Raw genomic sequence first — 13,402 nt, 5'->3', positions numbered from 1 at the left:
GTTTCTTATTGAATATTATGGTGAGCCAAAGGTGACACATGGATGGTGGTTTCCTAGGCCTAGTCTATCTGCCTTTTCTTTGTTTTTTCACACCACATTCTTCTTATATTTTGGATGAGCAAGGGGGCGCCTGAAATGTAACTTTTGTGTGGCCACCTAGTGGACGGTGATTGTGTGAAATTGTCCGACGTGTTCAATGTGCAGGTATTTTGAAATGCCTGGGCATGCTGTGATAGAACAGAAGATAGACAATATGGAAAACTATGTATGCCTCCAACAACAGAAGTCGTCTCATGGGGTATGATCACCTTCTTTGTTCATGGCGAGAGGACAGCTCCAACCACCCCAGAGCTAGCAAATGAAATATGGACCACAGAAGCGTCAGTTAACAATAGCTTTGGAACAGAGCATGGAATATATTCCAACTGCATTCTGGAGGAAATTAGTTAATTAGTAAACATTAACAGACAAAAAAAAAAATTATCTAATCCCCTTGGGTGTGAAATATACATTTTACCTCAACAGTCATTGGCACCCAATAATAACACTCAGGGTTATGGTGAATAAACATGAAAGCAATAACTTTTTGATATGTGGCTAATACAGTTGTCTTGTGCCCCAACTTTCATAAGCAAATAGCCACAACGTACATGCATTATGGGCTACCGCCCAGAAAGCAAGTGGGCTAGTGTAATCCACACTAGTCGAGGTACTCTGATTTACCCTATCTTATAGTACTGGGCAGTTTAACTCTTTTCTGTGTTTTTGTTTTAACTGTCAATGCTCACCTTTGGTGTCAATTCAAGAATGATTAGCATAAAGTTGCCCTCCTGTAGAGGGACAGATTATTAAAAAAATTCTAACATCGAATGCTGCACACTTAGGAAGAACTGATAGGCATATCTTAGCTCAGGCCATCCGGCACATGTTGCCTAGATGGGAATGTGTAGATGCTAGTCAGTGTAGGTAACACCAGTTTACTGGGTGAGAATGCTGGGAATTAACCGATTCTGAGCAATGTACAGGTAAAACTGGTACATCAAGTGCAATGGTACTGTACTTCTTGTGGATATGGATGTTGATTGTGGGTGTACCACACACAAAAACGTTTCTAAGTTATACAGAGTGCCACTTCTACGCTACTGATTCAGTGCAACAATGATTGCACTCTGGGATTTCCAAACTACATCACCCAGCACCCTTGCATGACAAAGGACAAAACCTTGTTTCAGGTATTCCTTCTCAAACATTGCAAGTTAAAATGGCACACCATGTACAAAGGTCCGCAGACATAAATAAACTTCCACTCTGGCCCGAAGCTGAACAAACCTAAGAGAAATCAAAGTCAGCAGGGTGTTATGGAAGTACTCGGACAGTTGCAACAAATGCATGTGGCCTTATTACATTCTTTAAAAAGTGGTCGAGATAAAATCGACCCCCAGGAACCCTTACATAAAGCTTTGCTGAATCTAGGACGCATGGACTTGCAGAGATCAGCAAGGACAGATTTGCATCCATAACCGCAGTTAAACCAAAGGTACTTATGGATCGAACAGGAACTGTTCGTGTGCCCAGAATTTCAGAATGAAAAGCTTTACACACAGACACCTCAACATTGACAACTAATCACTAATTATCGACAGGTCTGAGAAATACAACTATATAAAAAGAGAGTACTCAGCAATTACTTTATTTGTTTGATATTCTATTTATAAACTTACAACTGATGGATGAAGCTATAGTTTTTTTAAATGTGACCCTTAAATATAGCGTAATCATTCTTTTGTGCAGGGAAAAATGACATGACCAAATACCTTGGCTAACAACTGTTTATCGTTTTAGGTGCATTGAAACATATGTTGTAAAAGTTTACTTGTTCATTTTTAGGTGGAGCATAGAAGCGTGCAAACGCTGCTTTTCTTACGTGTTGGTATCTATGTGGGCTTTTAACCACAACCAACTCACGCCCATCACTTTCACTTGTTCGTGGGCTTGCCTTTCAAACATCCTTTGGTATCATTGGTAAATGCTTTATGTTTATCCCTCTGTGGGGCAGTTTTGGTACCGCCTTGGCCATCTATCCTGTTATGTGGATAATTGCACGCTTGCGAATATGTTTGACTGCAAGCTAACTTATTTTTGTGTCTCTCCTTCGGGCTCACGCTCAAGGTGGCTCCATCTCATGGCACTTTGTATCAGCTTGCTTATGTCAACTGTTTTACTTTACATTTGTCAATTTACGTGGCAAGAAAAGTCCAGTCAAGAATTTACAACGTTAATAGCGCTAACTCGAGCAAACGTGAGACCCACTGCATTGCAAATGTTTGTTATTGGCGAGTTAAAGAAGGGTGATTTGATAATGTTCAGAGCCAATTGCTACAGGAATCAAATGAAGAGAAGAGGAAAGTGGTATTCAAATGTAATGGCCTTATATGGGGGCTCTCATGGAAGCTCTATAAATGATAATGTTTACTCATGAGATCTTCAGAAAGAAAGCAGATAGTGTCAGAAATATGTTGAGCTGGCAGCGTGTTTGTAAAGAAGAGTTAAAACTTCTCTAAATATATCAATTTGCTTTAACAGCTATAATGGCTTGGAACATGCTCGTTCAAATCAAGGCAAAACTAAAATAAATTCAGGTTGTTGTCACCACAAACTGCATGGATGTATGATGTATACAGAGCAATATCCCATACAGTCACTTTGAAGATGGTGAGTCAAGTATGGTGGAACAGATACAATAAGTTTGAGGTCCCCAAATCTGAGAAGAACAGTCTCTGACCATAGCCCACTGCTGATGACACTGCAGACACTGGTGAGGCGCCCCTGATTCCGACATGGCAACTGTACCCCAAGGCCATAGAGGACGAGGTCTTCCAAACTGCAATACAATCTCTCCTTGAACATGGGGACCATCTCCTCTAGGGGGATGGAATGGGAAGCCTTGAAAGTGGTCATTAGGAGACACTGCCTTGGACAAACAGTGGGGATTAAGAAAGAATTAGAAACAGAACTAACCCGCCTGGAGACAGGAGTTGCGCAGGTGGGATTCAAGGTTGGCGACGGACCCGGGTGTCACTAGGCCAGGGTTTTGCAAAGTTAGTCCTGGAGAGCCGAGTCCATGCCAGATTTTTAGCATATCCACATTTAAAAAAAAGATGTTTCAGAAATCTACATTATTCCGACTTTGCAGAACCCTGCACTAGACAGCTCGCAGAAAAGTGAGAAGCCCACACCAAGGCATTAGAGAACCTTCGATGCCACAATTCTAAGGCATACCTGGGCAGGATACACAAAGAGGAGGGAAGGGTGGAAAGAGACTATTAGCCTGGCTGATCAACCCAGAGAGATGGGGCACACTAATCACACGCTTGAAGTCCAGAGACGGGACTACACTACATTCCCCGACAGACATCAATGGCGAGTTTAAAGCCTTTTACACATATGTGTATAGTACACCGAGGGGAGGCAGACCTGGACTTCCTCCAAACCTATCTGGGGGGTCTACAGTTGGAAACAATTGCAGAGCAGAAAGGCATGGAATTAGGGGCACAGATGAGCACTCAGGCGGTGGGAACTGCAATTAAAGCCCTTGCGACAGGGAAACCCTGTGAACAGACGGCCTCCCGCTAGAATTTTATCAGAGATTCAAGGGAACCCTGGCACCTCAGCTGGTAGAGATGTATACAGAGGCCTATGAGAAGGGAGAGTTGCCACCTTCCACTAGAGAGGCCTTGGCGATACCTCTCCCCATGGATAAACGGATTGAAATGACAGTTGCTGACTATAGCCCACTATCAATGCTAAACACTGACATTAAGGTGCTCGGCAAGGTCCTCGCGAACATGTTGCTTCCACACAGACAGACCCTCATAAATATGGACCAGAATGGGTTTATACATACGTGCAGTACATCCCACAACCTACAGTGACTCTACTCCCTGCTTTATGAAAGCCCGCAACCTCCAGAGAGGGCGGCTACCATAGTGTTGGTGGACCTAGAAAAGGCCTTTGAAACTGTGCAATGGAACTATCTAGAAGCGGTGATGAGGGTGGTGCCACGATGGGCACGAGGGGTTAACCTGCTCTACACCCGCTTCATGGCGAGAGTGAAGACAGGACACACAATCTCAAGTAGCTATGTAATCTGCAGGGGAACCAGACAGGGCTGCCCGCTCTCACCCTTATTGTTTGCCATAGTTATAGAGCCGCAAGCAGAGAGCTTCTGGGCTGTAGCCGGAGCGTGATCAGACTGGGAACCCCACACATTATTTCCCTATACGCTGACAACTTCCTCATTTACCTACGAGATGAGAATGTGGTGCTGCCACAGGTGCTTTGGATGCTAGAGGACTTCGGCAAACACCCCAGCCTGTGACTCAACAGACAAAAGAAGTGCGTCTTCCTGATGATAGAAGGGATGCTAAGCATGCTCTCCTGCCCAGAAGATGTCCAGTGGGCGCCACACACCTTTAGGTATCTGGGAATCTAAATTTACCACGACCTGGAGGACCTTCGCGAGGGCAACTTTAGGGGGAGTATATTGGGCATTGAAGGCTGCAGCAGCCCTTTGGCGATCGTTAGAACTCCCCATTATGGCACGGATCATCCTGTCCAAAATGGTGATGATCCCCAGGCTTCTTTACTACTTTGCCAATTTACCGTTGCTTATCCCAGTGTCCTGGTATTGCGCCTTGGACAGGCTCTTACGAGAGTAGGTGTGGGACACGGGGCGTCAGCGGGTGGCCCTGACAACAGGGGGGGAGGGGGGGGGGGGGGGAGGACTTGGGGAACCTGACTTCGAACTGTACCATTTGGCAGCCCAGCTCCAGCAGCCGGCGTGATGGCTCAATGGACTGGACTCCTCAATGGCTGAGCTGGACGAGGGGCGGGACCCCTGGCCTGCCTACTCTGGGGGAAACAGGCCTTCTCTAAACCAAATATACTGGTGGCGGGGGCCTGACACACAGCCCTCAGGAGAACACACATGATGAACTTCTATGCCCCGGCCCTTCCCCTAATTGGCTACCTACATGGTGATCCCTGCTCCTCCTTTAACGCATGACAGCAACAACAGGGGGGCGGAGGTGGGGATCGCAACGGTGAGAGACCTGTATCAAGGAGGCATGTTGATCCCTTTCGGTGACTTGACAGAACAAACAGGCTTAGTCACTGGTCAGTTCTTAAATTATGAGGCCATCATAAGAGCCCTAAAAGCCATGTGGGGGGGGGGGGGGGGGGGGGGAGGGAGACAGAAGCGAGAAACCTACTATGGTTGCGATCTTACAGTCCATGCTGACTCTTGGGGGTGGATCTCACCTGATAACGTGGTTCTATAGAGCCCTGAATGGGATGATCGACCGATCATTGGAGGGACTGCGACGCAAGTGGGACACAGAGATAGGAAGACTGATGACGGACGCTAAATGGACCCGAATCCTGGCATATCCATACAAAATCTTACAAAACACACGCCTAAAATATGTCCAGTACAACTACGTCCAAAGAACATGCCCACAATGCCGGCTGAGCGACGCACACTTCTGCCACATAACTTGGGAATGCCTGGTGTCAAAACACTTTTGGGGTGAAGCTATCTCTAGACTCAATAATGCCCTGGACAAGCAGATGGATAATGGCCTGGATGTCTGCTTACTGGGACTCTTTGACAGACACCCCCAAAAAAGGCGGGGAACAGGTTTATCGACCCGGCAATGGGACTAGCTAGTAGGAGAGTAGCGATGGCATGGAAAAATAGAAATGGACCTAGGTTGATTAGATGGGTGGCGGACGTCACTTGATGGGCTAGGGCGGAGGAAAGGGCGCTACAGAGGGAAGAAATGAGGATTGAGGAACAGACCTATAGCTCACCTATGGGCAGAGGCGGCGGGAGCATGGGACACTCCTGAGGTGACTATGGAAGTCGCTGCAGATGGTCCACTTAATCTGCGGAGCTAGGAACATTACAAACACACCCCTCCAGGACCTCCCTGGAAGGTCATGCACTGGTGGGGGGGCGGCAACCCAGGCTCCACCCCTTCCAGCCGGGCCCCATACACTCTGCATAGTTAGGTTTAGCTCCCTGGGCAAGTTGTTTCGTTTGCTTGGCTTATTTGTTTTAATAACAGAGGATGGGTACCTCAGGTCCCAGAACTGGAAAAGGTGGTAATCGACCAGCCGGCTTCACGGGTATGCTGTACTGAACCGGAGACCCACCGGAGGCCCCCACCAGGTTATTAACCTGCTCACAGATCTATGCGAGGAACAACCTTCAGCGTGGGGGTAACATACTATGATAGCAGTTTTGGTTAACTGTTCAAAAGTTGTCATGGAAAGGAGATTCATACAGCTGTGCAACGTGTTATGAACCTGTGAATAAGACTATGTACCATCTAGAATACCAATTAAAAAAAAAGGTTAAAAAAAACATGTTGAGGTCCCCAAAGCTCAAGGCAAGCTGGCGACGGGGTTTTGAAAAAATCCTTTGTCAAAAGGATTAAGGCACAATATGTAGGCTCTTTTAAATATATTAATTTTGATTTAACTATCTGGCAAGTTTCCTATGCAGGTAAACCAACCAATCTCCCGGAAACATTTCCATGAAGTGTTGGCAGTGACTCCTTAGTAATCTTGGTAGCAATTAAACGCTCATAAAACATTGTGATTCATTATTATACACTGGCGTTAGTCTGTCCGCTTCCCCATACTCCCTGAAGCTAATATCTTCCACTAGTCCTGGCCTTCCACTGGTAGGGGCACACTAGGTCAGCAGTACCAAAGTATCCCCTACCAATTACTCACCCTAGCCTGCTAAAATCATCACTGCTAACAAGTATGCTCTCAGGCACCAACGTTCTTCTCACAGGATCCCCATCATCCAACTTTTTCGCTATCCCATCTACTCTCTGTTCAGTCTTGATCAACCTCAAACACCAACTGTTATCTGCCTTTCCATATCCAGGCATCAATTCAACCAGCGACTGAAGTGTGCGTTGTTGACTTGTAAGAGATAAGGTTGCTCACCACTGAGTCTCCAAATTTATTATAGCCTTCTACTATTCCCTTCCAGAAAAGCTTTTATTGACCTTTACTGGTTCCTTTCACTTCTACATCCAAAACCCCCCTACAGTAACCAGCACCTGCTGTTCTCATCACAGAGGCAGACTATTTACCTCCAAGCCATCACCCCACCAGAGTCATTTCAGAAGGACATTATCCCACATTGTTGAACGAAAGCTGAGCAATGCCCACTGTACCCTTCCAGTCACTCGGAGCCCCCACACAGGCAATGATCCCAACTATAGGCACTCACCCTTTGACTACGAAGAACGGGTCTTCCATTGACATGGTGCACGACTCCTGTAGTTCTTGCTTGCTCTTCTGAGCTCACGCTGATGTGAGAAGGCAATCTTTGTCAGCCCTTGAAGGCAGTTAAGAAGGGACAGGGAGGGGAACAGATAAACGGTGCAGATGGTATTTCAGTGGGTACTGCTAGAATTGGGCAGATCTTACAGAGTGGGTAAATAGTAGGTGGCACAGGGAAAGGGGGGCTGGGAGATAAAAGGGAAGTTACTAGAACGACATGTAAAAGAGGAGGTAGGACAGGGCGAAGGAGTAACGTAGAATGGATAAACTATACAGTGGATAGCGCACTATAGAGAGGACATATATCATGGGATATATTTACTAATCACTGAACAGGTGTCGGGCATGCAGTAAGGGTGAAATATATAGTTTAACGCTATGTGATGGACAGGGTAGAAGGGAGGCAAGGCGGCTAGATGCTTCAATAAATTAAGCGCGTCCCTGCCGAGAAGTACGTTCCTACGAAAGGCACTATAGAAACTCAGCAAGATGGACTCCGTCCTTGATCCTTCCGAAATGAATACATGGAGATATGTTATCTAGAACACTAAGACAAAGAAAATAAATGATAACAACACTACACAGAAAACAGAAGTTTCTATAGTAACTGTGAAAAACAAAGACACGAGATACAGTTGAGGTCTAAGGGATGTGGACCGAGAAATGTGAGGCGACCACCTGTCCGCTTCTTACACGGACTGTCTGCAAATTCAGCCCAGTATCCGCTCTCGATCTTCTAACGGACGTCATTTGTTCTATTTTCCAGCACTTCCGGGTCGCATCCCAAACAATCCCACGGTAGAAGATATTCTAGGAATCAGGGTACTGCTAATCTGTAAAGAGACCTATGATTGGAGCATTGATAGCACCTCCGCCAATCATACTACGCAGCACAGATTTCCGAAGCTCTTATTGGCTATTGACAATGGAGAGACCACCACGTGGGACTGCCCAAGCTGTGGTGTAGTCAGTCTACCAGGTGTCGCCCTGTTTAGGAAGGGTTTGGCTGGACTGAAGGGATCGTTCAGATAGGTATGGCCAGGTCTCCCGCAGGCCTGCCTGTGCTCTGGATCTGAAGGACAGGATAATTAATTACCGCATGCAGTACTGAATGGGAAGGAATAAGGAGGATGGGAGTCGAGCGGAGGTTAGAAGCGTTGAAAGACTGCCCCCTGGAGGTCATTGTGTGCAATAGTTAGACGCGGTCCTTGGGTTCCCGCAGCGGCTGCTCATTTGTTTGTAGTTATTTTCACGAACAGAGCCCACCAGCTGTTGACCTGATAGGCTTCTTGACGCTGCCCATGTTTTTAAAGTTCAGGCCTACCTAATGATTGTTGAATGTGCCGCGGTGTGGACCTTTTCTGAAGGATACATGCGGCAGTTCTGTGGTATTTAAGGCATTTACTGACACTGGCTATACGTTTGTTAAGTGACCCTGGTCAGATATGCACCCTTCTACTACATCGACTGCCTTTTGGCGGCTCCCACCATTTTGAACAGGTGAAACACCAAGGCCTGGTCAACACAGAGCCTGAAGCACCCTCATTTAAAACCTTTTCGAAGAGTGGCATCTGTGTGCTTGTTAGGCTATGTAACATTACAAAAAAGAGGCCCAGCCCAAAGAAAAAACACAAGATGGACAAGGAAAGAAAGAGAATGTTCTTATTAGATAAACCTTCACCCACCAGGGTTATCCCTGATGGCATGCTTCATCATTGGGTTTCTTCCCGTTCTGCTACGGAGCAGTGCATGCTTTGAATTACGTGGGAGCACTGTTGTAGTTTCATCAATGTGAATCATAAAAAGGATAGGAGTGGTGGTCTCTCGGGTGAGTTAAAAATCCTTGCCTCCTAGTGATTCCGATCATTTATTAGACCTTACAGAGACAATATGATTAAAAAGGGGGCATCAGAAGTGGAGTGTGTTATGTACCCTGCTTCCTGGTCTACATGTTTTGGAACCTTACCCCTAGGCTCGTCTTCAGGACCAGAGTTGACTCCCTGATGTCTCTCCTAGTATGACTATCACTTTTCAGAGGATTAATATTACATGCTATGTGGTGTGGTACAAAACACCTAACTAAGGTGATGACTAAAGATGATACCTAATGCTTGCAATGTCCATCTATAATACCTGTGAAAATGAAAAAAACAATAGTTGTCATAGCTCATATGGATATTGGGTTGCTTTATATATTGCTTGTGGGTGAGGTGTCACCATATTGCAAACTGCACCCCAGTCGTGGGAAGAGGCACTCGTGAATATCAATGTACCTTCATATTAGACAATACGAGACATACTACATGTAAAACATTTAAACACGTGAAGCACACTACAAATGAACATGTGGTGCATGCATAACCTACTCAGTGGTAATCAGACTCTCATGTCATAGATCCACCGGAAGGGGGGTGTGCTTGTAGTCACACACTAAAGATTAGGCAGAGAATTAGGCCTTTCGCAGTTGTCAATATCCGTGGCGCGATGTAATAGAGATAGATAGGGTTTGTGGAGTCCCCTGGCAGTGACAGAGAAAATAGACAAAATATAGCAAGTTTGTTTTTGGGGGTGAGGGGGAGGACTGTTGCACAAGTTAGCATGTTTTATTTTTTTGGGGGGGGAGTGGGGAAGGCATAAAACAAAAGGTTTGCTGTGTTCAAATGACCATCTTGCCAGCTTTCAGGAGCAAACAGTGTTATCAAAAACTGTATTTACCAGTTTTTGCATCTTTCTCTAAGAGGTAGTCATTTTTTCCAAATTTTGGAGGTTTCAACCTACATGCAGTTTGTGTGAGAAGCAGGTGTGAAACTCATGGGTGGTCCCAGAAAGCTATATATTTCTGAATAGCAGATCAAATTCTAAATTCTGAAACGGGTCATTGTGTTAGATCCCTCAAAGTTTTCCCAAACAAACGTACTGATGAAATTAAAAAGAAAAATGAAAATGGGTAGGGAAAAACAGCCATTTGTGACAACATTTTCATCTATACCTTCTTGTCACGATTGCTGATTTACAAAAGAAATATACTGTTACATCCAACAAACTCTTCTGGTTGCAGCAATTATATAGGGATTGTAGGTTCTCCAACAACACGTGATAACGAAAGCCAAAAACTGAGCTGAACCTTACACTAATTTTTCATTGTGACCCAACCATACAGCAATTCACATTGTAAAATATAAAGACTAAAAAAAATGGGTATAAAGGAACCCTATTTATTTCTAAAATCTACCCAAGATGCTGAGTTTGGGATCAGTGGTTATTTATACATCTCTATTGTGATTTAGAAGGCATTTTGCAAAATGTCTTCTTTCTTGCACAATGGCTTACATTTGGAAGACACAAATGCAACGAAACCCAGTTGGTAATAACAAATGTTCAACTAGTCTGTGTTCCCAAGCAATTTCTAATAAAAACTATACCCCACTTTTGAGGCTTACCCCTAGACCATTGGATACGCAATGCACCAAAACATGACCTGGAGGCGACATAGTTCACCCAGCAGAATCCATGCTTTTTTTTTCAGTGTGGGTAGCTGTGGATTTTGGGCTATGGCTTGGATGCCACTCAGACATTTTTTGCAAACTAGACAGCTAGGGGTGTCCAAGGTAGTGTGACGTGTGGCTCTAACAAGGTTTTCTTGACCAGAAGTCCCTGCAAACTGCAACTTTTGGCAAAAACACTATTTATCCTCACATTTCAGTGAGGGTAGGGTCTAGTATATGCAGGCATCCTCAAATTTCCTAACACCCAGCGTTCTCCCACGTCTTCTGATTAAAAATTGTACCTCACTCAGGAAAAGGCACAACATGCAACATGAACAGATCAACATTTTCCACCCCAAACCAGCCTCTTCATGCAGTGTTGGTGGCTGTGGAATTTGGGCCCTAATTTAGCCAACACCCAGGGAAACCTACCAAACCTGCATATTTCTGAAAATTAGACACCTGGGGGAGGCCAGATTGGTGTGACTTGAGTGGTTCTCTCAAGGTTTTCTCACCCAGAAGGGCCAGTGAACCTCAAACCTTGACTAAAAGCACACATTGTCCTCACATTTGTGTGTGGGAAAGTGCCAGAATCTGCATGGATACTGACATTTTCTACTACCCAACATTTCCACACATGTCCCAATAACAGCGGTGCCCACTGTGATGTGGGACAAGTGATTGCAATGCAAAAGGCCTTAAAACACTATGTGGAGAGATCAGACATAGGGCTTGGCCTGGCCCCCACCCATGGAAACCTACCAACCACAGACATTTTTTTAAAACTATACATAGAGAATTCCTGGGTAGTGTGCAGTGTGTGGATCCCACAATGTTTTATTACCCACAATGCCCTGTAAACCTCACACGTTGCACAAAATCACACATTTTCCTTACGTTTCTGTGATGGAAGCTTCTGGAATTACCAGGAAAACACAAAATTCCTACTACCCAGTGTCACACCACTTGTCCTGATAAAAACACTGTTTCCCCTACGTGGGTGAGCCTGCTGCCCACAACAGGAACTGATCAAACAAAGGTGATCTCTCATGAACAATATGTGAGGAAAATTTGTTTTTGGAAAAAAAAATTTAGGCAAAGTTTGAGATTTGCATAGACTTGGGTAACAAAACCCATTTTTGTGGAGTTATGTCAGAATACTGCATGTTTGTTAATTTGTGAATCTTCACAGATCACAGAACCTTTCCACTCAACATATAAAGAAAATGTATGATCTTAGCTATTTAGACAAAGTTTGAAGTTTGCAGGGCATTCTGGGAACATGAGTGGGTTCAATGCAAATTACGCCAACCTGGGCACATGAGGGTGTTCCGTTCTCAAAATGTAAGGGGTTGTTCCTTTGGACTCTATCCACTACTGAAGTACAGGCTTACACCAGATGATTTTGGCAACTTTAGAAGAGCTAGCTTCAAGGAGCAAATCATAATAACAGTATCAGAATATTGTGTCAGTGACTACTGGAGGTGAGCTGCAAAGCCATGTCAAGGCACCAAACCCTTTACGAGCCATTCACACGCCATTCACAATCCACACACACTGACTTTCATATCTTCAGCCACAGGCCCAATCAAAATCAACAGAAGACTCACAGCAATGTACCACTGCCATTCAAGGGCCCATCATGTTCATACGCCCCAGAATGGAATCACCAATCACACCACCCCTCACCTGTCATAGACCAACTTGTATACAAACAATCTACCAGCAAATCTCTACACACATATGGTCAGACATGTTGGTGAGTGCTTCAACAAGTTTCAGTACATTCCAAATAAAAAGAAACCCAGGATAAGTTTTTCTACCTGCCAACTATCTGTCTTCCTTGATGTTCTGTGCAATACTGAACATGTGCCAACTGAAACTTTACCAACAGCTCCCATGACAGCCACATGAGGCTCATGAAAACATGTCTTTAATGCTCCTTTAGTGCACTCACTGTGCTAAATGCAGCTCTCCCCAGTTTGTGGATGTAAGTTTGGGGTGTCCGAAGATGCCTCAAGGCTACATTTCTGAAACTGGGTGAGCATACGTACCTTTAAAACTAAGGTGAACATGTTGGAGAAGACCTTCCCAAGTTCCCTCTAGGGCACGTCCATAACTACTAAGGCAGTTAGTTTTTGGAGGACAGGTACTCTGTGACAATGTGGTATATGTCCCATCTAATATCATGTGTGGTACTTTGACTGTCACATGGCAAACAGAACATCTAGCACATTCTTAAGGAGGATGAGCATGGCAAGCAGGTCACAAATATGGCTCATACTTGTAATGTTGGGTGCAGAGTTCTGTGTTATGTGTATTTGTAAAGCACTACAGATGCAGAAGCAATATAGGCTGTTTACTCGAAAAGGCAAGTTTTCAGCTTCTTGCGGAATTCAAGAATTTAAAAGGCTGTTCTGATGTTTAGGGGCAGGTCATTCCAGGCTTTAAGAGGAAGGAAGGAGACAGCACGATTCCCGGGTCTGGTGCGGTGTTTGCATGGGATGTATGCAAGTTGGAGTCCAACTGAGCAGAGGTGTCCAGAAGGTTTC

At 44.9% G+C, this 13,402-nt stretch overlaps 1 protein-coding gene across 2 annotated transcripts in view; it reads right to left on the bottom strand.

The window, feature by feature from the left end:
* The window catches only part of STX6 (syntaxin 6), a 95,397-nt gene extending 87,268 nt beyond the window's left edge, over positions 1-8,129 (bottom strand). For both annotated transcript variants that reach the window (XM_069232073.1, XM_069232074.1), the window contains exon 1: positions 7,313-8,129. In XM_069232073.1, coding sequence (XP_069088174.1) covers positions 7,313-7,347 — 35 coding nt within the window. In that variant the 5' untranslated portion in view covers positions 7,348-8,129. The remainder of the gene's footprint in view (positions 1-7,312) is intronic.
* Between the last annotated feature and the right edge of the window lie 5,273 nt (positions 8,130-13,402).

This window comes from Pleurodeles waltl, chromosome 4_2 (assembly GCF_031143425.1).
Source record: "Pleurodeles waltl isolate 20211129_DDA chromosome 4_2, aPleWal1.hap1.20221129, whole genome shotgun sequence".
NCBI lineage: Eukaryota > Metazoa > Chordata > Amphibia > Caudata > Salamandridae > Pleurodeles > Pleurodeles waltl.
Note: the sequence above shows the minus strand (reverse complement) of the source record. Positions and strands in the feature narration are given on the sequence as shown.